Source organism: Littorina saxatilis, linkage group LG3, assembly GCF_037325665.1.
Source record: "Littorina saxatilis isolate snail1 linkage group LG3, US_GU_Lsax_2.0, whole genome shotgun sequence".
NCBI lineage: Eukaryota > Metazoa > Mollusca > Gastropoda > Littorinimorpha > Littorinidae > Littorina > Littorina saxatilis.
The window spans coordinates 31,229,265-31,256,764 of NC_090247.1; the positions used below are offsets into that span (position 1 = coordinate 31,229,265).

The window sequence follows — 27,500 nt, forward strand, 5'->3', positions numbered from 1 at the left end:
TTATATATGTCAAAGCAGCACCGCCCTGATATGGCCCTTCGTGGTCGGCTGGGCGTTAAGCAAACAAACAAACAAACAAAAATTCTACACAGGGATCAGTCAGGCTATTGATTGTTTGTGTGTGTCCAAGTCGAGGGACGGTCTTAAACCTTGTAAATACCTGGGCAGGGCTGAGGTAGTGGGATGAGGGTGCACTGATTAATAACATCGATGCAAGAAAAGGCCTCCCACGTTTTACTTCTGACCTATTTGTACCAGCCAACAAACATCCAGCACGTTGAAAACTAGCGACGGGCGCAGTGGCGTGGTGGTAAGACGTCGGCCTCCTAATCGGGAGGTCGTGAGTTCGAATCCCGGTCGCTGCTGCCTGGTGGGTTAAGAGGGGAGATTTTTCCGATCTCCCAGGTCAACTTATGTGCAGACCTGCTAGTGACTTAACCCCCTTCGTGTGTACATGCAAGCACAAGACCAAGTGCGCACGGAAAAGATCCTGTAATCCATGTCAGAGTTCGGTGGGTTATGGAAACACGAAAATACCCAGCATGCCTACTCAACGAAAGCGGAGTGAAGCTGACTATGCTCTCAGAGTATAGTATGGGGAACCCAAATGGGCAAACGAGCTCACACGTATTAAACCAGACAATTGTGGAACGCTGAAGAAGAAGAAGAAAACTAGCAAGTAATTCCTTTTCTTAGAACATTCTCAGAAGGGGGTGATACAGTTTGAAGGGCTGTGACAGTTATATTCAGATTCATTTCAATGCCGGAAGTATTGTCTGTAACTTCGAGTTTTGAGCAGTGTTCAGAACATGTTCATCCAGCCCAAGTTTTTCCAGGACTTCAGCCACCATTTTGGCCTTTCGTTTCGATGCCACCATATCTGACTTTTCTTTTGCTTTGCTTGCAAGCAGCAGGTCTGGTCTCGCGCACTCAAGTGATTTAATTTCGTGACGTTTCAATGGAAAACGCCGATTGAAATCTTTTTGCTCGTCCAAAAACTGTGATACTCTGCACCGAAGTAAAGCATCGCCGACTGATTCCGATTGTCTCCGGGGGTTCGCGAAACCTGCCGACTGTGCACGATAAGTGACGAAAACCGACGAGTGTCTTCGGAGGCTTTCTTGCTCTCCCGCTGGGCATTGCTTCGCATGCTCCAGGATAATATCGGCATAGGCGTTGATGCTGTCGCCCGAGTCTGGGAGCAGAAGACTGGCTTCAGAAAACTGAGTTTTTGAAGTGACACTCGCACAGTCCGGTGGAGGTTCCATGATGCTGACTTTTTTGTCGCTTTTCCCGCTGTCACTCACGCCGGACGGGGAGGGTTCCGCTATAAGTGTGTCAGAAACAGCGACAGAACCAACGTCACTTTTATTGCCCGTCGATTCTTTGTCTCCCTGCCCGTTACTCATCGGTGTTTTGTCACCCGGTCGCAGCACATTGCCGACTCCGTTCGGCTTTAAAATGGGTGCTGCTTTTGAATTGGACGACCTTAAAGGTCCCGCGCTTTTCACCTTCAATCTCTGCTGCTGGACGTCTTTTGCCTCACCGTTTTCCTGCGAGACCTGCGCGTCTGTGGTGTCTACTGTGACAACCGGCACTTCTGTGTGTGCGTTCTGTGCACTTTCAGCGCTGTGGGTGTGTGTGTGGCTTGCACTGCCGTTGTGAGGGCCGCCGACATCATGAGTATGAGCATCTTGCATAAGTTCTTTGTCGGTCTGTCCGGACGATTCTCCAAAGCTCGGCACCCCATCAAGAGCTGCGTGGGCATGTACCAACTGCGAAAGCTTGTCACAAAAGCCACAGTCTGTAGAAACCTCCCTTGCGCATACAGAGCCTCTTGAAGTCATGGACCTCGCAGAATAAGCGTGGTTGGGAAAGCCGGCAGAGCCTCCTCCATAAGTCTGACGCCGGCTCTGCAGAACTCTACCTCTCGCCAACGACTCTGGCAGCGACCAGATAGATCCTCTTCTGCTGGAGTAGGAAGAAGCACGAGGCGCCTCGGAGGACCTTCTCGTGGACACCGCTGACTCTACCCTAGGAGTCGTGGAGGCTGACCAAGGGTTGGTGGGAGTCATGGGAGCCTGGGGGTCCTGAGCGACGGAGAGACGACGCATGAAGTTCTCCTCTACCTTGATCCTGGACGTCTTGAAATCCTTGCGGAAAGTTCGTTCCTGTTTGGTGAGGTAGGTGCGTTCGCAGTCCAACCTGGTCTGTTCAGCCCTGTTGAGTTGGAACGCCTTGAACTCGTTGGGCGTCTTGTAAACCTGCAGTCTGAGAGGCTTGGGACTGGAGTAATCCATGGTGGACTGTTGAGTAAATATCTCACTGCTTTTTACACTATAATGTCTGATCTCAGCTAGCCTCTTCACTGAAAACTAAACGACTTAGAGCTTTATGAGTCCAACGAAATCCTGCCATTATTTCTTCGTGACAGGGTGGCAAAGTCTCTTGAAGGTGAAAGCTTAGATCCACGCCCCTTCATCACAGACTAACAGACTTAGAACTATAGAAGTCAATCGAGAGGAGTGGTGGACTGGTGACTGTACGTTTCTTTGAGATTGTGTCTGTATCGGGCTTTTTTCTCTAGTTTCTACTTAGTTGCAGGCCCTTCACCGCTAATTTTAGTCGAAGCCGGAGTGATTCATTCTTGTGAGCTACTCTTTACCACGAACAGAGTCTTCAGAAGCTGCCTTCTTATTCAGCTGGTTTTAGGAAAGAAGTATGCTGCAGACTGGAGTTCTTCAACACACGTTGATCTTCGGCAGGGATAGTTTCTGAGAATTACCCCCGGTATTCTCCTGACCACAGGCGACCTGTTACTCTGTCGCAGATTAACGTTGATATCCCATCGCCTTTGCTGCAGCCCTCCTCCTAGCAATGACCATTATCTGGAGAGAAAAAAAGAAACAGAATCTCGTTAATATGATATCAACTTCGGTGTTCTGACACGGTGCACTGTCACTGACAGAGACTCAGAGAAGTAAGAACACAGAACGAGACACCTGGGTGGAAACTGACACCAAATTCACAACATCTATAAGAGGATTTTTTTTTTACTCATTAGCAAGTCTGGGAAAAAACAGACGGAAATACGTAGAATCATTATGCATGCACTTTCGCCTCCAGTTCTTCGGAATGCACAACATAGTGGGTTTTTTAAATAACATTTTGCCATCTAGCTAACCAAGTTAATTAAGATTAAAGGTCCTTGTCTACATTTTTATACCGAAATCGCCATTTGACCATTAAAATGCAGAGTCTATTATCTACAAATATCAACTATACACCCCCTTTCGATCAGGAAAGACGAAGCCAGTGTAGCCGTTTGAAAATTCATTGTAGTATTCCAGCGTAGTACTCATAGTAGGATATCCTTATTTGGAAAATTATTATTTAGAAAAGCGTGTACTTGTTTGGGCGTGGCTATAAGCATAGTGACATGAATTTGATTGGTCAGTATTCTTAGGCAAAGCACATGTTCTCAGCAAACAGAAAACAAAATATTGGAAGCGTGAGTCACGCTACCCAAAAATAAAATCTTTTTTTACATATTTTTTTTTCTAGAATTTTTTTCCCATGGTTCATTCATCATTTGACATAATTTTGTATCGAAATCTAACCATACGATTATTGAAAAAAAGCAAAAATGTAGACGACCACCTTTAAAATATCTCTACACTGATGCAATGCGATTGTGATCTCATTCAAATCGATGAGATGTGCCACACTAATACATGCATTCCAAACTACGACGATCATGATTGCCTGTTACTAACAAAGTGATCTTTCACTTTGCTGACCCGAATTAGTTATTCTATTGTGGACATTCTTTTCAAAGGCATTGCAGCATAGAGAAAATGATCACTAGTTCTAGAAACTCATAACACATAATATCTAGACAAGGCATGTTTTGTTCCCTTCAACAGAAATGAATCATGTTGTTGTCCTGCATGTTTGGCCAAATAAACATATATGTTGGTTTAGGGTAACGCGACAGACCCTATTTTTTTCAGCCGACCCTAACACTATTTTTCATTTCTTAAAAAAACAAAAAACTTTGGGCACATTTTGCAAACCATACCGAGACTAAGGGAAGTAACCTCCTTTAAAATCGACTATATTAAAAGAAAATAACAAATAAATAAAAAGCCGACCTACCGACCCTATTTTTTTTTGGTCACGTTACCCTAAACCAACATATATTTTTGTTTGGCCTTATCATATTTGATGAAGCAGTTCATGCACATGATTCATATCAACACCGCTATCTCGTCATTGCCTACGGTGGCAAGTGCCCTATTACTGCGTGTCATCAGTTTGCACAACGTGTTAATTGTCCTACGTCTCAATTGCACTACGTGTCGCTGTCACTACGTAGCGTATTGGTATATGTCATTTGTCTCCGAGTCGCTATGAAACGTTCTTTATCACTGTGTCATCATCACTACAAGTCAATACCAATACTTGTTTTGTAAAGACAGACAATAAAGTATGTGTTCTTGTTTATAAGAGAAAATGGGCTTCATCGTGTGTGCACGTGCGTGCAAACTATAAAGCGCGCATATTCGTGTGTCTGTGTGTCTGTGTGTATGTGTGTGTGTGTACGTGAAATAAAGATCGAGAGAGAGAGAGAGAGAGAGAGAGAGAGAGAGAGAGAGAGAGAGAGAGAGAGAGAGAGAGAGAGAAAGAGAGAGAGAGAGAGAGAGGAGGGTGAGAGTGAGAGAGAAAGAGAGAGAGAGAAAGGGGGGGGCGGGAGAGAATTAATGAGAGAGAGAGAGAGTGTGTGTGTGTGTGTGATAGAGAGAGAAAGAGATAGAAGGAAGTAAGAGAGAAAGAAGGGAGTGAGAGAGAAAGAAGGGAGTGAGAGAGAAAGAAGGGAGTGAGAGAGAAAGAAGGGAGTAAGAGAGATAGAAGGGAGTGAGAGAGAAAGAAACTTCTTTCTCTCTCACTCCCTTCTATCTCTCTCACTCCCTTCTTTCTCTCTCACTCCCTTCTTTCTCTCTCACTCCCTTCTTTCTCTCTTACTTCCTTCTATCTCTTTCTCTCTCTATCACACACACACACACTCTCTCTCTCTCTCATTAATTCTCTCCCGCCCCCCCTTTCTCTCTCTCTCTTTCTCTCCCTCACTCTCAGAGAGAGAAAGAAGGGAGTGAGAGAGAAAGAAGGGAGTGAGAGAGAAAGAAGGGAGTAAGAGAGATAGAAGGGAATGAGAGAGAAAGAAGGGAGTGAGAGAGAAAGAAGGGAGTGAGAGAGAAAGAAGGGAGTAAGAGAGATAGAAGGGAGTGAGAGAGAAAGAAAGGAGTGAGAGAGAAAGAAGGGAGTGAGAGAGAAAGAAGGGAGTGAGAGAGAAAGAAGGGAGTGAGAGAGAAAGAAGGGAGTGAGAGAGAAAGAAGGGAGCAAGAGAGATAGAAGGGAGTAAGAGAGAAAGAAGGGAATGAGAGAGAAAGAAGGGAGTAAGAGAGATAGAAGGGAGTGAGAGAGAAAGAAGGGAGTGAGAGAGAAAGAAGGGAGTGAGAGAGAAAGAAGGGAGTAAGAGAGAAAGAAGGGAGTGAAAGAGAAAGAAGGGAGTGAGAGAGAAAGAAGGGAGTGAGAGAGATAGAAGGGAGTGAGAGAGAAAGAAGGGAGCGAGAGAGAAAGAAGGGAGTGAGAGAGAAAGAAGGGAGTGAGAGAGAAAGAAGGGAGTGAGAGAGATAGAAGGGAGTGAGAGAGATAGAAGGGAGTGAGAGAGATAGAAGAGAGTGAGAGAGATAGAAGGGAGTGAGAGAGAAAGAGGGGAGTGAGAGAGAAAGAAGGGAGTGAGGGAGATAGAAGGGAGTTAGAGAGAAAGAAGGGAGTGAGAGAGAAAGAAAGGAGTGAGAGAAAGAAGGGAGTGAGAGAGAAAGTAAGGAGTGAGAGAGAAGCAGGGAGTGAGAAAGAAAGAAGGGAGTGAGAGAGATAGAAGGGAGTGAGAGAGAAAGAAGGGAGTGGGAGAGAAAGAAGGGAGTGAGGGAGATAGAAGGGAGTGAGAGAGAAAGAAGGGAGTGAGAGAGAAAGAAGGGAGTGAGGGAGATAGAAGGGAGTGAGAGAGAAAGAAGGGAGTGAGAGAGAAAGAAAGGAGTGAGAGAAAGAAGGGAGTGAGAGAGATAGAAGGGAGTGAGGGAGATAGAAGGGAGTGAGAGAGATAGAAGGGAGTGAGAGAGAAAGAAGGGAGTGAGAGAGAAAGAAGGGAGTGAGAGAGATAGAAGGGAGTGAGAGAGAAGCAGGGAGTGAGAAAGAAAGAAGGGAGTGAGAGAGATAGAAGGGAGTGAGAGAGAAAGAAGAGAGTGAGAGAGAAAGAAGGGAGTGAGAGAGAAAGAAGGGAGTGAGAGAGATAGAAGGGAATGAGAGAGATAGACGAGAGTGAGAGAGATAGAAGGGAGTGAGAGAGATAGAAGGGAGTGAGAGAGAAAGAAGGGAGTGAGGGAGATAGAAGGGAGTGAGAGAGAAAGAAGGGAGTGAGAGAGAAAGAAGGGAGTGAGGGAGATAGAAGGGAGTGAGAGAGAAAGAAGGGAGTGAGAGAGAAAGAAGGGAGTGAGAGAGAAAGAAGGGAGTGAGAGAGAAAGAAGGGAGTGAGAGAGATATGGGCGAGAGTGAAAGGGAGGGGGGGGGGGGGGGGGGGGGGCGGCGTCAGAGATATGTGTCTGCAGGCTGACAATTATATAGTAGTGCTGTAGTGATAGCAAACATTATGTTTTCATAATATAGTGGTGGAAATGAGACGCAGTGATACGGTATCCTTTGCCAAATCTTTCGTTGGTTTACGTTGCCATGAATGTACGGTTCCAAATGTCATTGTTTTATGGTGACAAGTGCTATGCTATGCTAACTTGTGTTTTTTGTCTCCAGAACTAGTGTCTTTTTGGGACAAGTGTTTTGGGTTTTCTGTTTTATGGTGACAAGCGTTTTCAGTCAGTGTTCTACATTAATCCCATAAAACAAAAAGTGTATGTATGTTACCAGAAGGTTAATACCGCAAATGAAATCATTAGCCGGTCATATCCAGCTTGATATGTCACCTGACATATTGTTGGGTTATTCTGCAGAGCTGCATGTGTACCAGTGGAAACCATTTTACGAACTTGACCTGTTCTTTTTTACTTAATTGAGACATTTTATCTAAATTGATTTAATTCATACGGTCTGTTTCCATATAATTATATCCTTGGCCTGCAGATACAAAATGAGATATATACTTGCACATTGTTTGTTTCTACGTTCTGTAGAATACAAGTACGTCAATTTCGTAACATGGACACCAAAGGCTGAGGCATGGATTTAAACACCAACAATTAAAGAAAAAAGAAAAAAACAAAACAACAATATATACTTTGTTTTTGTGTGCATGTCATTATCAAACTGGAATATTACTGAAAAAAGTAAAGAGAATGCATGTTATATACTGTAGTTGCAATTCAATATACGTTATAATCCTTTAAATGCATGTCACAAAATGGTTCACAGCTCTGGAGAATAATTCATTTCTCAAGTATGTAAGTTAAGCTTAAATACTGTGTTTTTAACTCAGCTCGACTGGATATAGAGAAAACCAGGGACCAATTTTGATAGGATTTGCACCTGCATACAAAGGCAATGAGTGATTAACGGTGCCAACACGAAATCAGTGAATTGCTAAGCGTCTTGACGCTCTTCCTAATCTTTTTGTTTTGTTTGTATTTGCCAAGCACATCATTGTGGGTCTTTTAATCAATGACATGCATCCGTCTACAATGTATCATCATTCATCCTTCAATATGTATATTAAATATGTAAATGGCAAGTATACAAGATATATATATATATATTCTAATCCTACCGCGAACTGGATAGCAGACGCGGCACGTCTAAAGTGTAAACATGAGGGCTAAGGGGGCACTGATACCATAGGGGGAACTGGGGGGGGTTGGGGGTGAGATCCCTGGCCTCAGTGGAGGGGACACCATAGTATGACGGCATAATTGCGACACAAGTAAAAATTACATATATCACTTCCACATTGATAATTTACTAATTACCAATGACATGTATAAATATCAATGCGGAATTACCTATATAAACGCACAACTATGACTATTTCTAACGTTTGAGGCTGTTATGCAGTCAGGAAAATTATCCAAAAGGAATATTTACTTCTATAACTGCAGCAGAAAGTATCTAATTCAACCCACACAAGTGTTGTTGTTTTTTCAAACATGTAGGTCCACTTCTTGTGGGCGTCAGGTTTGCCTGACTACAGAGAATGCACCAGGGTGTATTTGCCGGTGGTTTTCTCGGATCTTGCTCCTTGTAAAAACCATTTTTCTGCATGATCTAAAAAACAAACAGAAACGGCTACAGGAAATGCACATACATTTATATTATCACAGATATTTGTAACTTCTGGAGATTTTAGTAAATGTATAATATGTGGATATTACTAAGACTCACAGGTATATTACAATTGCTTGTCTTAACATGTGCTTGTATAAGACATCATGCAATGAAATGAGTAATTTTACTTTTGGTGCTACTATGCTGCCATACATCACTTTGGAGAGTTTCCTCTTTAGTCGGCTGGCCGGCAAAGTTACCAGCGGCAGAGTCCGCGGCTGCCCCCTCACCCTTTCTTTCAAGGCGTACAATTCCTTGCCGTGGCACACCCCTCCCCCTCCCCGGTGAGTAGACATGGAGGGGCAACCGTTAATAGCCACCCCCCACCCCCACCCTCTCCCCAAACCCGGGCAGAAACACAGAGTGCAAAACGACGCTTCCAGGCAACATCTGCTGCCACTCCACCCCCCCCCCCCCCCCCCACCGCCACCCCCCCCCCCCAAAAAAAAAAACCCCACCAAAAAACAACTACGGCCGATGCATCCCCACGATCGAATCAGACATCAAATGGCACCGCCATCAGCTGCCCTTGCGCTAACTTAACCCCCCCCCGGGTACCATGTGTTATCAACAGTTTTCTATTATTTCAACGAGTGAGAGAAGACTTGCCAACAGGCCAAAAAGAAACTATGAGAGAGAGATAACTTTATTTTACAAGGATAAAGATTTAAGGGTAAGCGAGAGAGTTCTCGTGATTGTTTTAATTAAAAAACTCATTCATAAAAACTAGAGACTAGGTTTCTGGTCAAAACGAATGATTAATCTGCTGTATCATTCGCTTGTCGGAAAGACAATCGGCCTACGCGCATCTCTCAAATATGACCTTCTCTTGTCTACTGTCTCGGAAGATTTATTCTACTCCCAAATAGCACTTCTTTGCACCTCTTATGACTCCTTCGTCCTCTAGAATCCCGTACCCACACCAAATACGAGCTGATTTGGTGAAATAAAGCACATTTCTACTTGCAAAACCCATCGTACAGCCATTTCCGGTGCTCGATCGCGGACATTTTCAGCTTTGAAGGCTAATTTACGGGCAAATATCAATCGCTCCCTGACTTTGTATGCATCGAGAAACAAATTTAGTCATCGCTGAATCAGTAGCTTACCTTAAATCCCGACATAAATCAAACAATACCTAGAAAACAGACAAAACTTACCTTCACACGTGTCATGAGCGGCCTTCGGCTTCTGTTCGGCCTTTGACAGGTTATCCCCCGTGTTCAAACGAGCACTTAAAACGCACCTCTTCAAGAAATACAACCCCTGATTTTGTTTTCTCAGTCCATCAGTAGGCTACATGTAGTGTATTTGTTATTTTAGTGATAATGTATATAAACATCTAGGACTGTTTTCAGCATTGTTGATGACATGCAGGGCCGGACCCAGGGGGGGGTTCCAGGGGTTCCGGAACCCCACCCCTGGAAAAAGCATGTACCTTGCTTTGAGTGGTTTTTTTTATTTTTACTAGTTTTAGCACCAAAACAATGCTGCTCTTAACCCTCAAAACAAGGCCCAGAATGCACCAGATTGCACAGATTTTAACCGTTTTTCAAAAATTTTCCGGGGGAGCATGCCCCCAGACCCCCCTAGTTCGCGCGCCTGCTTTGCAGGCGCGCGCTTGTGGCTTCGCCACTTCGCTGATTTGCCCCCCCCAAAAAAGGAGGAACCCCCCCCCTTACAACTCATTTGGTCCGGCCCTGGACATGTTCTGTTTGATTAAGGGTATTCAGCTGGTATTTCCTTGTTTTTTACTACCTATTTTATTCATGTTTTTATTACTTAGTTAGTGGAAGAATCTTTTGTAATGTATGTTTGATGGTGTATGCTTTTAATTAAGCGTTGTTGACTATGAATGTAGATGTAAATGCTTGTATAACTGTGTTTTAATTTTAAATGTGTCAAGCGCAAAGAGCATAATTGTAAAGTTATGATGTTGCGCTATATAAATGCTCATTTATCCCAGCGAAGCTGGAGGTATCCCGTGAACGCTATACTGTAATCGATTTGAGAAATGTGCATACCGAATAATACATGATAAAGAAGGATTCTTTGTGCCCGAAAATGGGCCACAGTTGGAGATGGAAGTTCACCAAAAATTGGGACCATACTAACAAAAATACGGTGGGTAAAATTGGCGCCCCCATTTTTTGAGCAAACGCCACCCAAGGCCGCTTTGGACGGGTAGAAATTCCGTAGTTTCCAAGTCTATGGATAAAGCTCGCGTAAGAAGAATACGTCACAGTCGAAAGTCTTTGACGTCAATTAATGCATCATGACGTCATGCCTCCCTGTAGTCTTTCTCTCTCGCGCGGTGTGTGTGTTTGTGTTCATTTTGTGCACATGTGTTAGTACGTGTTACTGTTTGTGTGTGTGTGTGCGTGTGTGTGTGTGTGTGTGTTCATTTTGTGCACATGTGTTAGTGTATGTGTGTGTGTGTGTGTTTGTGTGTGTGTGTGTGTGTGTGTGTGTGCGTGCATGAGTCTGTACTCGTGTGTGTGTGTGTGTGTGTGTGTGTGTGTGTGTGTGTGTGTGTGTGTGTGTGTGTGTGTGTGTGTCTGTCTGTGTAAGAAAGACTGAGAGAGAGGGGGAAAGAGTGTGTGTGTGTGTGTGTGTGTGTGTGTGTGTGTGTGTGTGAATGTGTGTGTGCATGAGTTTGTGTGTATGTTTGTGTGTGTATGAGTGTGTATATGTGTTTGTTTGTAAAGGTGTGTGTGTCCGTCTGTCTATGTGCGTATTTTGTTTGTTTGGGCCATAATTATCAGGGCGGTGCTGCTTTGAGATATAACATGCGCCACACACAAGGCAGAAGTCACAGCACAGGCTTCATGTCTCACCCAGTCACATTATTCTGACACCGGACCAACCAGTCCTAGCATGCACTAACCCCATAATGCCAGACGCCAGGCGGAGCAGCCACTAGATTGCCAATTTTAAAGTCTTAGGTATGACCCGGCCTGGGTTCTAACCCACGACCTCCCGATCACGGGGCGGACGCCTTACCACTAGGCGGGGATATAGCTCAGTTGGTAGCGCGCTGGATTTGTATTCAGTTGGCCGCTGTCAGCGTGAGTTCGATCCCAGGTTGGGCGGAAATTTATTTCAGAGTCAACTTTGTGTGCAGACTCTCTTCGGTGTCCGAACTCTCCCCCCGTGTACACTACATTGGGTGTGCACGTTAAAGATCCCACGATTGACAAAAGGGTCTTTCCTGGCAAAATTGCTTAGGCACAGTTAATAATTGTCTACCTATACCCGTGTGACTTGGAATAATAGGCCGTGAAAGGTAAATATGCGCCGAAATGGCTGCAATTACTGGCCGTATAAAATTTCATCTCACACGGCATCACTGCAGAGCGCCTAGAACTGTACCCACGGAATATGCGCGATATAAGCCTCATTGATTGATTGATTGATTGATTGATTGATAGGCCAACCGTGTATGTGCGTATAAGTGTGTGTTTTGTGTGTATGAGATTTGTGTGAGTCAATGTGTGTGTGTGTGTGTGTGTGTGTGTGTGTGTGTGTGTGTGTGTGTGTGTGTGTGTGTGTGTGTGTGTGTGTGTGTGTGTGTGTGAGTGTCTGTATAAGAGAGAAAGAGAGAGAGAGAGAGAGTGGGTGGGTGGGAGTGTGTTTGTGCGTGTGCGTAAGTGTGTGTGTGTGTGTTTGTAAAGGTGTGTATGTCCGTCTGTCTATATGTGCGTATGGGGGTGTGTTTTGTGTGTATGAAGTGTGTGTGAGAGAGTGAGTGAGTGAGTGCGTGTGAGTGAGTGTGTATTTTTGTACGTGTGTAACTTGAGGTATGTGTGTGTGTGTGTGTGTGTGTGTGTGTGTGTGTGTGTGTGTGTGTATGTGTGTCTGTGTCTGTTTGAGAGAGAGAGACAGAGAGAGAGAGAGAGAGAGAGAGAGAGAGAGAGAAAGAGAGAGAGAGAGAGAGAGGTTTGTCTTTCGCTGGGGTATGCAGTGCCTTGGCGTTGCACATCTACTTAATTATTATTATTATAATATATAAATGTCAAAGCCATGAAAGCTTATACTGACACATACATGTACCCCCTAAAAAACCAGTGAAGTAATATAAGTGACAGCTAGTCGTAAAACGGTCAGAACGTGATGGTGGGATTCGTTAATAATCAGATGCTGACACTCAACGACAAAAATAATTTTTTAATGTCATTTATTATTTGCAGATCGTGAGTGTGTGTGTGTGTGTGTGTGTGTGTGTGTGTAGGTGTGTGTGTGTGTGTGTGTGTGTGCGTGCGTGTGTGTGTGTGCGTGCGTGTGTGTGTGTGTGTGTATGTGTGTGTGTGTGTGTGTGTGTGCGAATGGTAGCGTGCGTGTGTGTGTGTGTGTGTGTGTGTGTGTGTGTGTGTGTGTGTGTGTGTGAGTTTGTCTGTCTGTCTATCTGTCTGGCTGCATGCGCATGTCTGTTATTCTGTGACATTTTGTCTGCATTCATGCGTCCGTCAGTGTGTGCCTGTGTGAAACATTGATGCCACCTATACTTATACAGCTTCTCTCCAGATGTGGACAATTCCCTATTTCACAAGAAAGTTATACACAGACTGCTCATATTTCAAATGTACTTATTAGTGAACTTACATAATATTCAACAACAGCGCTCAATCCTTAAATGTGAAGAGTAACGTTACTTCACAAAAATTAGAAATTTAAAGTTTAAGGGGACGTACACCACTCAGCTTGGGTATATCTCTGACCAGCCTGGATAGCATCCCTTGACGTGTAGGCTGGTACAGAGTTACCTCCCTTTAGGCTTTTTCAAATTTCCCTTGTTTTAACCTAATTTCTTGGTTAACACTTGTCTAAATTTCTAAATTCTTTCTTAATAAATATCAATTTTACACTTTGGCCTTAAATCAAAGTGTTTCCCTTCACAGATATCCCCTTGGGGTTGTCAGATGAGGGTAGTCTTCCATGCCAACAGAAGCTACCATTCAGAAAGTGGTTTGCTTCTTAGTTGGATACCATGGGTTGACATCTTTCGCCTCTCACCCACTCAGCACGAGTAATTCACTGCAGTTGCTGGCCCGTAGAGTGTCTTTCACAAGCAGACATGCTGATTACATAGCGACTGCTTTAACGTACCTCGAGCTTACATAGCCAAGTCAGTGCTCAAAATACGATTTCCTGATGGTAAAGGGGGACAATCACATTTTGTGTGTGTTTTAACACACGACACAGCTCTCTTGGCATAGACCCAGAGAGGGCGTTTAACTGCCCTTGGTGGCTTTTCCACTCGCCCTGCAGGAGTCCTCGTGATTCTCGGGAGAGAAGTGAAAGTCACTAGAGGGTGAGCTTCAGCTCACTCTTTGTCAAGGGACGCTTTTGTCATCCCTTCTTTTTATATTTAGTCAAGTTTTGACTAAATATTTTAACATCGAGGGGGAATCGAAACGAGGGTCGTGGTGTATGTGCGTGTGTGCGTGTGTGTGTGTGTGTAGAGCGATTCAGACTAAACTACAGGACCGATCTTTATGAAATTTGACATGAGAGTTCCTGGGTATGAAATCCCCAGATGTGTTTTTCATTTTTTTGATAAATGTCTTTGATGACGTCATATCCGGCTTTTCGTGAAAGTTGAGGCGGCACTGTCACGCCCTCATTTTTCAACCAAATTGGTTCAAATTTTGGTCAAGTAATCTTCGACAAAGCCCAGACTTCGGTATTGCATTTCAGCTTGGTGGCTTAAAAATTAATTAATGACTTTGGTCATTAAAAATCTGAAAATTGTAAAAAAAAATAAAAATTTATAAAACGATCCAAATTTACGTTTCTCTTATTCTCCATCATTTGCTGATTCCAAAAACATATAAATATGTTATATTCGGATTAAAAACAAGCTCTGAAAATTAAATATATAAAAATTATTGTCCAAATCAATTTAAAAACACTTTCATCTTATTCCTTGTCGGTTCCTGATTCCAAAAACATATAGATATGATATGTTTGGATTAAAAACACGCTCAGAAAGTTAAAACAAAGAGAGGTACAGAAAAGCGTGCTATCCTTCTTAGCGCAACTACTACCCCGCTCTTCATTTATCAAAAAAATGAAAAAAACATTCGGGGATTTCATACCCAGGAACTCTCATGTCAAATTTCATAAAGATCGGTCCAGTAGTTTAGTCTGAATCGCTCTACACACACACACACACGCACACACGCACATACACCACGACCCTCGTTTCGATTCCCCCTCGATGTTAAAATATTTAGTCAAAACTTGACTAAATATAAAATAAAAAGACAAAAGAGAGCTCAAACAACCACTCTGACGCTGACGCCAGTGTCAATAACCACAACGCAGTAGTGCCCTCAGAAGACGGGAACATTTCACCTTCCCCAAGCACAGAAGGCGATGACATTTTTAAAACTCAACGCCGCCGTCAGCGGAAGAAAAATGCACCCATTGCTAACAGTGATGCCGAACAGGCTCTGCCTCAGCCACAGTCAAAAGTCTCACAACCAGTCAAAACTGGGCCCCCTAGACACACAAAGTCAAAAAAGGTGACACCAAGTCTTCCTCCAACCTTTGCACAATACCCAGTCATTCTCACCAACGCGGCTACAGGTCCAGCTATGTTCTCGAAACTTGGGCCATCACTCCAGTGTCGTGTTTTGGTTGACGCGGTCGGTCAGATAGAAGGTGTACGACCTCTGCCCTCGGGCAAATTCTTGATTGCCTGCTGCAATGAAAAACAACAACATAAACTTGCCAATCTCACCAGTCTCGCTCAAGTGCAAATAAGATGCACTATACCAGAGGCAACAACGGAAGGTGTCATCAGACCCATCCCACTCTCTGAAGACCTTGATAAACTTCAACAATCTCTCGAGAAAGTAAAATCTCTTCAGCGGTTAAAAAACCAGAAGGGGGAACTTACTCAAGCTGTCAAAATCACTTCTTTTTTTTAAGAAACTGCTACCAGATACAGTGAAGATAGTGAAAACCTTCTTTGCTGTAGAACCCTATGTGGCCCCAGTCAGAAGGTGTACTAAGTGCCAGAGATTGGGACATGGCTCCAAACAATGTAAAGCCAGACAAGACAAATGCCCAAGATGCGGTCAAAAGAAAGACCACCCAGTTGACAACTGTCCAAATGACAAACACTGCCTAAACTGTGGCGGTCCCCACTCGGCAGCTTACTTAGGCTGTCCTGAGCTAGTGCTCCAAAGAACAGCAAACAAAATCCGAGCAGCTAAATACATCCCATATGCAGAAGCAATAAGAAGAGCAAAGTTTGAAATAATGAAAAAACAAAAGAAAGACCCAGATACATCTAATGACTCTGATTCAGAAGTCGATGAGTGCTGGGTGCTGAAAATGGCAGGGGGGGAAAGTGCTCCTCGCGGTGCCAGCAAAGCAAAGAGAAACCTGGCTACCTCCCCAGCTTTCGTGGCTGAGATTGAAAAACAGGATTATAGCACTATCTGGCCAGAACCAACAACAAGCCGCATACGCACAGGAAATCAAGCAACCCTCGAAGTGAAAACCCCATTTCAGAGCAAAATATCGCCCTCCAGAGACCTGGACAAAGAACTGACATAAACCCTATTAATAATGAGTCTACTGTTGCCCAGAAACTAAAATCAACACACAATGTAAAAAAGGCCCCCACAAAAGCAGCAGACAAAACAAAGACAAACAAACAGCCAACAACAAACAATGAGAAAAAGGTTGCTGATGCAGAATCTCAAACTTCCCCCACACACGATTATGATGACTTGTTCATGGATGAACCAAAGTTGATGATTGTTGAGGAAGACAAAACACAAAACACACCAAAACCACAGTCCGAAGACTGCCTCAGACAACATATTTTAAAAGAAAGCTATGCAAAGATGAAGATGATGAGCGCCGAGAACTGCGGTGAGGTGTTCAATTTCGTCACTGGCATCCTAGCTGCACTTATTGAAGCAAAAACGAATGAAAGCCCCGAAAATGTTCGAACACTTCTGACAGGGCTATATTCAACATGCTGGAAGTCTGGCCTGATTCCCACAGCTTGGAAAGAGGCTGTTGTGATCCCCATTTTAAAGCCTGGAAAACCAAGAGCTGACCCTTCCAACTGGCGCCCTATATCTCTGACCTCCCATCTGAGCAAAATCTATGAAAGAATACTAAAATCCAGACTAGAAGATGAAATGGAAAGAAAAAAGGTAATACCCCTGTGTCAAGCCGGTTTCCGTCGAGGCAGGGGTGTCTCGGATCACATTGTAAAACTGTCCTCCAAAATTAAGAAAGCTCTCTCACGCAAGAAGTCTCTCTTTGCTGTCTTTTTTGACATCAAAAAAGCCTACGATACAGTATGGCACCAACGATTGTTGTTCAAATTGAAGCAATTAGGCATCAGTGGTAATATGTTTCAATACATAAAAAGCTTTCTACTGAACAGATCCTTTCAAACTGACTATAAAGGTGCCAAATCATCCACTCGCAAAGTTGACATGGGAGTGCCACAGGGCTCAGTAATAGCACCACTGCTTTTTAGCATTATGCTGCATGACATATCGACAATTAAAACACATGGAGCCGAACTGACGCTTTATGCGGATGATATTGCTCTATGCAAAGAGTATCAAAACAAAACCTATAAAACAGAACACAAATTCTCTAAAGAGTGGCAAACAGCTATAGATAACATTGCGAACTATATGCGGGAGAATGGCTTCACTCTCTCTGCCGAGAAAACTGTATTCGTTGTCTTTACAAACCGAAAACTGGAAGATCGAGAAAAGATACAGTTCTCACTAGATAAATCTGTTGTCTCACCCAGTCAGCAGGTGAAATATCTGGGCGTACTTTTCACCTCAAATGGACTATGGACTGCTCACTTAAAGTATCTTTTAAGCAAAGCAAATAAGACCATCAACCTTCTTAAAATACTGGCTGCCCAACCATGGGCAAAGTGCCCAGTTATTCTATACTGTTCAAAAAAAGAAACGCATAGTTGCTACTTGCCAAATTTGTTTTATTTTTCGAAAAAATTAACAGAAAATCCAATATTTAGATTATTTGTTTGAAATTTGGTATGGATACAGTTGAATGCACACACAGTTCATTTGCATCTTCAAATCAATTAGTCAATCAATACGATTGGGTGCCGAAGCTGTCAAGTCAGTAGGGGTGTGACTGCCTTGAGCAGCAACAACTGCCCGGCACCTTCTGGGCATGGACTGGATCAGATGCCGGATATCTTGCTGTGGGATGGTGTCCCACTCCTCCTGAAGTGCCTGCAATAGATCGCGGTGATTTGCCGGCGCTTCTTCTCGCCTGCGCACACGTCTGTCCAATTCATCCCAGAGGTGTTCTATCGGGTTCATGTCTGGCGACATGGATGGCCAGGGAAGCACCTGGACATGGTGGTCGGTGAGGAACTGGGTGGTGAGTCGTGCTGTGTGCGGGCGAGCGTTGTCCTGCTGGAATATGGCATCCTGGTCAGCCAGAAGAGGAAGGGCGTGTGGGCGCAGAATTTCCTCCACGTATCGCTGGGCAGTTATGCGCCCTTGGACGTGCACCAGGGTGCTCCTTCCAGCGGTATTGATCGCCCCCCACACCATGACGCCTCCACCACCATGAACGGGTGCCTCATCCACACAGTTGGGCGCGTAACGTTCGTTTACTCTCCGGTAGACCCTCCTCCGACCATCATGTCGCTGGAGCAGGAAGTAGGACTCGTCGCTGAACCACACGTGTCTCCAGTGATTCCGGACGGTCCAGCGAAGGTGCTGGTTGCCCCACTGCACTCGGTTCTGGCGATGGCGGCGGGTGAGGACAGCTCCTCTGTGAGGTCTGCGAGCTCTCAAACCAGCTTCATGCAGGCGGTTCCGCACGGTCTGGTCCGATAATCTGTGTGGCCCGGGGAGAGCCTGGACAGAAGATGAGGCCGACAGGAAACGATTCCGGAGGTGGCGGAGCCGTATGAAGCGGTCGTGAGCAGCAGTTGTCGCCCTTGGTCTTCCCGCTCGTGGCAAGTCAGCAACGGAGCCAGTGGCTTGAAACCTGACCCACAGTCTACTGATGGTGCTCTGGGACACGTGGAAGTGCCTGTCGATTGCACTTTGACTTTGGCCTGCTTGTAAACGACCCAATGCAATTTGGCGGTCTTCTCTGCTCAATCGGGCCATCTTTCGTCGCTGAATTGTCGTCTGATTTCTTTGTGGCGAACAATCCGCTTTTATGGGTTTTGGAAGACATGGTGAGAGCTCAATATTCCCCGAGTTTCACGAGATTACACTGAAGCATGACGAGTGGTCATGCCAAATGAGCAATTTTGACATTGTAGCCACTGATAACGCATGCGTCACGTGCAGAGCTCACTTGTGGCAATGGACGAAAGGTCGACGACCAGATAAACATTTTCTGCAGTTTGGTGGATATCCTTGTAGCCATATAACTAAATTAACCAAATATTACAAGCTATGCGTTTCTTTTTTTGAACAGTATAACAAACATCACCAGAGCTCTTATAAGATCAAGACTATCATATGGACAGGAGGCCTACTTCTCGTCGGCTCGAAAATGGCTTGATAAGCTACAGTCAGCGGAATGGCGTGCCCTTCGGCTTGCCCTCGGACACCCAAGGCATTCAAAGCAGGCCATTGTATACCACCAATCAGGATTCCTCCCTCTTGACATGTGGCGGCGTAAGTGCTGCGCAGATTATACAATGTTCGAGCCAACACAGTGCAAAACTCAACAAAAGAGGAGCTACAACCGCATTACAATCATGTCCAAAACGAAAAGGCCCACTTTGGCACTACTTTCTCCTCACTGGCTCAATTCAATGCTTCACTCTTTAGTGAAATCAGTGTCGACCCAAATGATGTGGCCCAAAACCCCATATCTCGTGATCCCTCATGGACAATGAAAGAAATGAATTTTGACACAGAATATTGCACAGCTACAAAGGATGATCAGTTATTACTCAGGATACAAGCCCTTGAGCACATTGATACTGTATACAAAGGCCATGTTCATGTTTACACAGACGGGTCAGTGTTGGATGACAAGAAGGCTGGGGCAGCTTTTGTAATCCCCAGCGATGACCTGACTGGGAAATTTAAACTGTGCAACAGAAACTCGATCTTCTCAGCTGAGCTCCTTGCCATCTGCATGTCGCTTGTTCAGTTCAATCTCAAGAACACTCCTCCTCAAAAGATAGCTATATTCTCTGACTCCAAAGCAGCCATTGAAGCATTAAGATCTAACAAAAGATCAAAAAGACATGATCTTGTCATTGCCATAAAGGAGCTGGCAAATAAAATTATAAAACAAGTCGCGTAAGGCGAAATTACTACATTTAGTTAAGCTGTGGAACTCACAGAATGAAACTGAACGTAGTCCGCCGCTAGTGCAAAAGGCAGTGAAAGTGACGAGCCTGTTTGGCACGGTAGCGGTTGTGCTGTGCTTCATAGCACGCTTTACTGTACCTCTCTTCGTTTTAACTTTCTGAGCGTGTTTTTAATCCAAACATATCATATCTACATGTTTTTGGAATCAGGAACCAACAAGGAATAAGATGAAATAGTTTTTAAAACGATTTCGGAAATTTAATTTTGATCATAATTTTTATATTTTTAATTTTCAGAGCTTGTTGTTAATCCAAATATAACATATGTATATGTTTTTGGAATCAGAAAATGACGAAGAATAAGATGAAATTGTTTTTGGATCGTTTAATAAAAAAATACTTTTAATTACAAGTTTCCGATTTTTAATGACCAAACTCACTCATTAGTTTTTAAGCCACCAAGCTGAAATGCAATACCAAACCCCGGCCTTTGTCGAAGATTGCTTGGCCAAAATTCCAATCAATTTAATTGAAAAATGAGGGTGTGACAGTGCCGCCTCAACTTTTACAAAAAGCCGGATATGACGTCATCAAATGTATTTATCGAAAAAATGAAATTTTTTTCCGGGGATATCATATTCAGGAACTCTCATGTCAAATTTCATAAAGATCGGTTGAGTAGTTTAGTCTGAATCGCTCTACACACACACACACACACACACACACACACACACACACACACACACACACACACACACACACACACACACACACACACCACGACCCTCGTCTCGATTCCCCCCTCTATGTTAAAACATTTAGTCAAAACTTGACTAAATGTAAAAAGGAAGCGAGATTAACCTGGTCTGGTGTCCAGCACACGTGAACGTGCCTGGCAACGAGAAAGCAGACAAAGCCGCCAAAGAAGCTGCCCAAGGCATAGGCGCCTCCGAGGTAGACCTGCCATTGTCTGCTTCTGAGATCAGTAGCCTTACAGACTCTCTTCTCTGGAGAGAATGGAGGAACAAATAATTATATGCACACGGCTATAAGCTCTGGCTGGCTCATTCGGGAAGCCCCATCAAAACAGATGAACACCTATAATGCATGCCCACGTGTAATAAAAAGGATTAACCGCCTAAGGGCAGAAGCTGGGAACTACCAATTTCTGGAGCTTAAATGCACCTGTCAATCCGACCTCACCATTGCTCATTTGACTTTGGAGTGTGATTTGAACTCATGCCACTTTCAACCCCTGACTCAGTTTATAAACTCAAATAGAAATATCCTGCCAAATACCTCAAAGGAAAAATTAAGCTATCTTTTAAGTTTTAATAAAGACCTTGGGTGGCAAGGTCCCAAACTTATCGCTGGACTTGTGCACACGCACCCACTTGGTCCCTGGATATGAAGAGACATTGCTGCGGCTGACGCCATTGCTTCTCATACAGCTACTATATATTTTTTATCAGAACTTTTAAAAATACCATTTTATATCTAAGTATCTCTTAACACCATTTTTAATTAGATGAGCGAGAGTGTGCGGGGGGCGGAAGGGTGGTGAACCACTGTACATAAAGGGAAAGTTTGTGTGCGTGCCTGTGTGTGTTCTTAATCTAAAACAAATGTCGCCAATGTTTTTACAGAGTGACGTTAAATAAACGATTTTATCATCATCTCTCGCCATTAGTACCACCTGACCACTGATGAGACACAATAGTCTCGAAACACGTGTCTGGTCTAGGTACTTATACAATGGTCCTCCTCATGACTAGATTACCTTGTGATACGTCCCCCACAAAGGTACTTTGCTTTGTAAATCTCGGTCCCCCTTGAGGAGGTTCTGATTTTTTTTGATTTTTTTTTTTTTTAGCTTAACGCCCAGCCGGCCAAGCCACTTCCGGTTCAGAGATAATACAGACGCACAACGTGCTCGTTTCTCTGCAGCGGAGATTCGGATACGTTTTTGGAAATTTGGATAAAACAGACCGCGCCCACCATGGGCTCAACTTGTGCAATTGTGAATTGTCCAGCTAAACGGACCATCAATCGTGGACTATCTTTCTTCAAAGTGCCTGAGAAAGGTGTGAACGATGAGTGGAGAAGTCAACTTTTGCAAAAGATCGGTCGAAAGGGGTCAACCCGGACACTGCCAACATTTGTTCGCGACACTTTCTGCAATCTTGCTTCCACACAAGTGAGTATATCAGATATTTAAGACTGTTTTTGAATTCGCAATGGTTTGCAGAGTATGTTTAGCGCTTAGCGTCGTACTGCTTTCCGAAGGAAGACTGAGAAATCAGCCCGAATTTCTATGTGAGTAACCTAACACTGGCAATGTGATGCAGTAGCTGGAGAGCAGTACTAATACTAGCCCAGAGTTGAAGGCACTAGGTCAACCCCACCTGCCCCTTGTTACCCCCACCCCCCTACTTCGCTGCCACTGTGCCAGCCAGCAGCGGTCACTGAGTGCAGACTTTGGAGAGCATATTAAAGAGGTCAGCTGTGCAGGATTAAGAGCAGTGCTGAACAAGTTCTTGCTCAAAATAAATAAAACCATGTAACTGTTTTCAACGAGTTAATGAAACTATGTTGATATCATTGTAAGAGCATGAGCTAATTGCTTTGTAATCTTGAACTTTAGCATTGTAAATTCATTGCTCACTATTTAGTGGCATTTAAGCCTCCACTTTTGCACGTAGGCATTCTCTCATCATTTTCGTGACATTTATATATTGTGTGTTGATATGATTACAAATGAACTTGAAACAAGTCGCGTAAAGCAAAATGCATACATTTAGCCAATTTTGGGAATTCACATAATGATACTGAACGCACTGAATGTGTTCACACCAAGACTAGCAGTTAGTCATTGGTTGGCCGAAACACCGCGACCGAGAAAGCGCTGACACACTGTCTTGGTAACAAATGCCCAATGTACAGAATTTGCATACAACTGGTTTTCTTTATTTTTGAGTGTTTCCCTCTGCGTCTGTGTCTGTGTGTCTCTGCATTGTCCCTAAGAAACATGTAACTGTAATACTAATTTCAATAATATCCATGTTATATTTCTACTAGCACCCACAAATCTGCCACCCCCATCCCAAATCTTCTATCGATGTATAGTTAGCAATTTTGTCTTGTGATCGAGTCGTCTCCTTTTTCCCACATCAACCTCATCGAACCCTAAAAAATGTCCATACTGACGTCACATAAAAACATCTCCCTAATCCTGAGACAATCAGCTACCTTGCAGGAGTTTATAGCTGTCAAAACAGCGTGTCACAAAGAACTCCTCATCCAACCCGTATGACGCACACTATATAAAAGCCTCCAACTTTTACACAGTCTTCGTCAGTGATTCTGAACGCCATCGGAACCACAACCACAGCAGTCAACTTGCCCTAGACATCATTGTCGTCATGAGGACCTTCATCCTTCTCGCTGTTGTCGTCGCTGTGGCGAGCGCAGGCATTGCGCCCAGACCCAGGTAAGAACGATGATAACAATCGTATGTATACCCCCCTACTCCTGTTTGTGTACGTCCTCATTCTCTTGTGTTATTCCCCTTTGAGTTATTCTTGGCTTTATTTGCTTTGATTTAAAAGAAACAGTGTATGTACAATAAATAGTTTTAAGAAGAAAAAGAGCTGTGTATGTGTATACACAATTATTGTAGCAAATAAAAAATACAACAAACTAAATACTGCAAACTGAAATACTTTGAGTGTACCAAACAGAATTTACAGGCCACTGTTTTAAATCCAACAATGATCTGTTGAAGTCCATATTTTTATTTGTGTTTGTTGTTGTTGCTGGACAAATACACGCAATCAATTTCCTGACTACTTCTTGTGCGGAACGGGTATATTTTTTAAAGAATTAATTTAGCATATTTCCATTTATGCCTGGTAAGATAAAATAATTCATATCTCAAATTACTATACTTTGCACAGAGTCAGAGAGCGCCTAAATAGTGAATTTATTGTATTTGTACAAGTGGTGGAACGTTTTTATCTAATGTGACCAGATTTGATATGGTTAGCGGACTTATTAACACGGGAAAGAATGTGCCTTTAAAGCCTGATCATTGTGATCAATGTTTGATATGATACTGGCTACATACAGCGGAGACCCCCTTTAAAGCCTGATCATTGTGATCAATGTTTGATATGATACTGGCTACATACAGCGGAGACCCCCTTTTGAGACCATCACATGTAAGACCTCCCTCTGTTTAAGACCTTACATTTTCATATGTTAAGTTCACAATCTCTGTACATTTACCTCAATTTTAAGACTCCCTCTGGTTTAAGACCTTATTTTCTGGGAGTTTTTGTTCGGTCTTAAAAGGGGGTTTCCATTGCATCAGTAACACACGTCGCGTGAAGCAAATTTACTACATTTAGTCAATCTGTCGAACTCACAAAATGAAATTGAAGACTCCCTCTTGTTTGAGACCTGAGTTGTTGTTAGGTCGTAAACGAACCGTTCCAAGGCATCCCACCCCTTAAGGCTACTGATTTACAATCTGCTACAGGCCTGATAAAGCCCCAACCCCGGACCGAGACGCTCCCAGCCGTGGTGACAGACGCAGAGGCAGTGGAAGTGGCGCCGGCGGAGGCAGTGGAAGTGGCGCCAGCGGCTACGGGAGCAGCTATTACGCCCCCCCTCCTCCACCTCCTAAAGGGGACGGGCTAGACAAACTGGACAAGCTCTTCTCCCGCGTGGATGGTATTGGTTTTTGAATATTTGGTGTGTAGTGGAAATATAAATATATTGACTGGTGCGCATTATTTGGTATTTTTCCAATCTGAAAATACTGCCGGAGAATTCCATGATAAGTTTTTGTTATTTTAACCGGTCAAAATATTAAAGCAACGAGGGAGTATTCGGGGTGATAGCAGAGGTTGAGCTAGCTGTTGATTATTGGTATTTTTGCCGGTAGGAAATTTGTAAGTACTAAAGGAATATTTGGGGATAGCTTCTTCTTCTTCTTCTGCGTTCGTGGGCTGAAACTCCCATGTACACTCGTGTTTTTACACGAGTGGAATTTTACGTGTATGACCGTTTTTACCACGTTATTTAGGCAGCCATACGCCGCTTTCGGAGGATGCATGCTGGGTATTTTCGTGTTTCCATAACCCACCGAACTCTGACATGGATTACAGGATCTTTTCCGTGCGCACTTGGTCTTGTGGTTGCGTGTACACACGAAGGGGGATAAGTCACTAGCAGGTCTGCACACAAGTTGACCTGGGAGATCGGAAAAATCTCCACTCTTAACCCACCAGGCGGCCGCGGCCGTGGGGATAGCAAATTGGTTTTGTTTGGTATTTTTTTATTTTACAGTATTGAGAGATTATTTTGGGGTCTGCAGGGTTAGAGTAATCCGATGGGATATAGCGAGTTGTTTTCAGGGAGGGGGATAATTGCAACGAATGTGATGACTCGGGTAAAAAAAGATGGGAGGGGGATGATTGCAACAGATGTGATGACTTAGGGAAGACAAAAGATACAATGATAATACGGGCTACAATGCCGCTGCGTGACATATCATATTAGAAATACGAGTCCACTCAAGCGTTGTTAAATCTTAAATCATCTCTATAACTATGTAGAAAACTAAAAATCCTGACTTGACAGTGACATAACCGCTCAAGCATAGTTAAATCTAAAACTCTCTAACTGTTTGAAGCTATGACTCACCTGCTCAAGCGTCATTAAATCTAAAACTCTCTGTTTGAAGCTGTAATCATCTTGCTCAAGCGTCGTAACACATTAAGCTCTCTAACTGTGTGCAGCTGTTAGTGACCAGCTCAAGACAGTATCCGAACAGGTGGTTGCTCTTGAAGCTCGCCAGGCCGTTCAGGTTAGATTCTTTGACCGTCTGGTGACCGTGACTCTGGAAGCCTTGGATAACACTGACGAGAACCAGAACGATCGTCTTACTCAGCTGGAGGCCTTCGTGAGTGTGTTTTCTGTGATTGTGTGTGTGTGTGTGGTTGTGAATGTGTGTGTGTGTGTGTGTGTGTGTGTGTGTGTGTGTGTGTGTGTGTGTGTGTGTGTGTGCATGTGAGTGTGTGTGTGTGTGTGTGTGTGTGTGTGTGTGTGTGTGTGTGTGTGTGTGTGTGAGTGTGTGAGTGTTTGTGTTTTGTGCCTGTGTGTGTGCGTGTGTGTGTGTGTGTGTGTATGTGTACGTGTGTGTGTGTTTATGTGTGTGTGTGTGTGTGTATGTGTATGTGTGTGTGTGAGTGTGTGTGTATGTGTGTGTGTATGTGTGTGTGTGTGTGTGTGTGTGTGTGTATGTGTATGTGTACGTGTATGTGTGTGCGTGTATTTGTAGGTGTGTTTGCTATTTCCAAAACTAACAGTTCTATATCCAGTCATTCAATCAAACCAAATTATTCAGACACTCACTCACGCAAGCGTTCAATGTTTCAACCAACCAGCCAAACAACCATTCGACCACTCCATCACTGACTCATGCACTCAGTCACTAACGCACTGGCTCACCCACACAATCACTCACTATCTTACTTACTGACTGACTGACACAGTCATTCACTTACTCGCTGATTGACTGACTGACCCAATTACACAATCTCCCACTCACTCAGTCACTTAATTACACACTCACTCATTCACTCTCTTCTAATATCTCGACAGCTGACTGCCCTGGAGGATGAGCTTGAAAACGAGCTGGAGCCAGCTGTGAACAGCGGAAGCAGGAACGATAACAACAGAGCGGAACGCCTGGCCCTCGAAGAACTCCTGAACCAAGAAACGGACCTGGACATCGGACAGGCTGCGAGAATTGTCAGGCTGGTGTCAATCACCGCGGACTTCAAGGACAGGCTCTTCCAGGTGAGACTGGCAGAAAGAGAGAGAGAGAAATAGAGAGAGAGAGAGACACTGACACTGACAGACACTGACACTGACACAGTTTAATTGACTATGGGCCTACAGCCCCTTTCAATGGGGGGGGGGGGGGGTACACATGAATCACAGGAAAAAATAGAAAACATGATATTGAAACGTATGCAAAATACACAGTGGTTTGTTCCAAGCTTTCCTCTATCTATAATCTTGCACATCAATGCTGCCTAATATATACATACAACCGAACAATAAATACAGCAACAACAAAACCTTCAGCGACAATTAATCCTCATTACTATTTAACATTGACAATCTTAACTGAAATGCAAAAAACAAAAACTTTGCTAAATCTACAATTGTTTCTGTGTCTTGTTTTTTAAACATTGCAATCATACTGCCCAACTGATCACCAACACTTAAAAACTGTGCTAAATACTTTATTCTTAGCTCACAATATGTTTGGCATTCAAACAAAAAATGGATTTCGGTCTCTAATTTATCTTCACAAAAGGGACAACACTTGTTTTCTGTTGAATTTTGGAAGGAGAGAGAGAGAGAGAGAGAGAGAGAGAGAGAGAGAGAGAGAGAGAGATACAGACAGACCGAGAGACAGACATACATTAATACATACACACAGACAGACATGCAGACAGACAGACAGACAGACAGACAAACCAAGGTATGCTGCTACCTCTGCTGGTAATTCTGATGATGATGATGATGATGATGATGATGATGATGATGATGATGATGATGATGATGATAATGATGTGTGTGGTACAGATCAAGAAGAACGAGTTCGAGCTGTTTGACGATGAAGTGGAGAGGACCACTCAGGACCTGAATGCTGGTCAAGCTTTCGATGATGCCCGAACCTGTAAGTGATCTCAGTGATTGTGCTTGATTTCGGCTTGGT

General features: G+C 43.7%; 1 protein-coding gene across 1 annotated transcript in view; it reads left to right on the forward strand.

The window, feature by feature from the left end:
* Positions 1-16,250: 16,250 nt before the first annotated feature.
* Positions 16,251-27,500, forward strand: part of LOC138961168 (uncharacterized) — a 12,700-nt gene continuing 1,450 nt past the window's right edge. Inside the window, exons 1-8 of the mRNA XM_070332768.1 lie at positions 16,251-16,278; positions 20,580-20,656; positions 22,054-22,200; positions 22,981-23,192; positions 24,243-24,436; positions 25,507-25,670; positions 26,372-26,569; positions 27,368-27,461. Of these exons, the coding sequence (XP_070188869.1) occupies positions 16,251-16,278; positions 20,580-20,656; positions 22,054-22,200; positions 22,981-23,192; positions 24,243-24,436; positions 25,507-25,670; positions 26,372-26,569; positions 27,368-27,461 (1,114 nt within the window). The remainder of the gene's footprint in view (positions 16,279-20,579; positions 20,657-22,053; positions 22,201-22,980; positions 23,193-24,242; positions 24,437-25,506; positions 25,671-26,371; positions 26,570-27,367; positions 27,462-27,500) is intronic.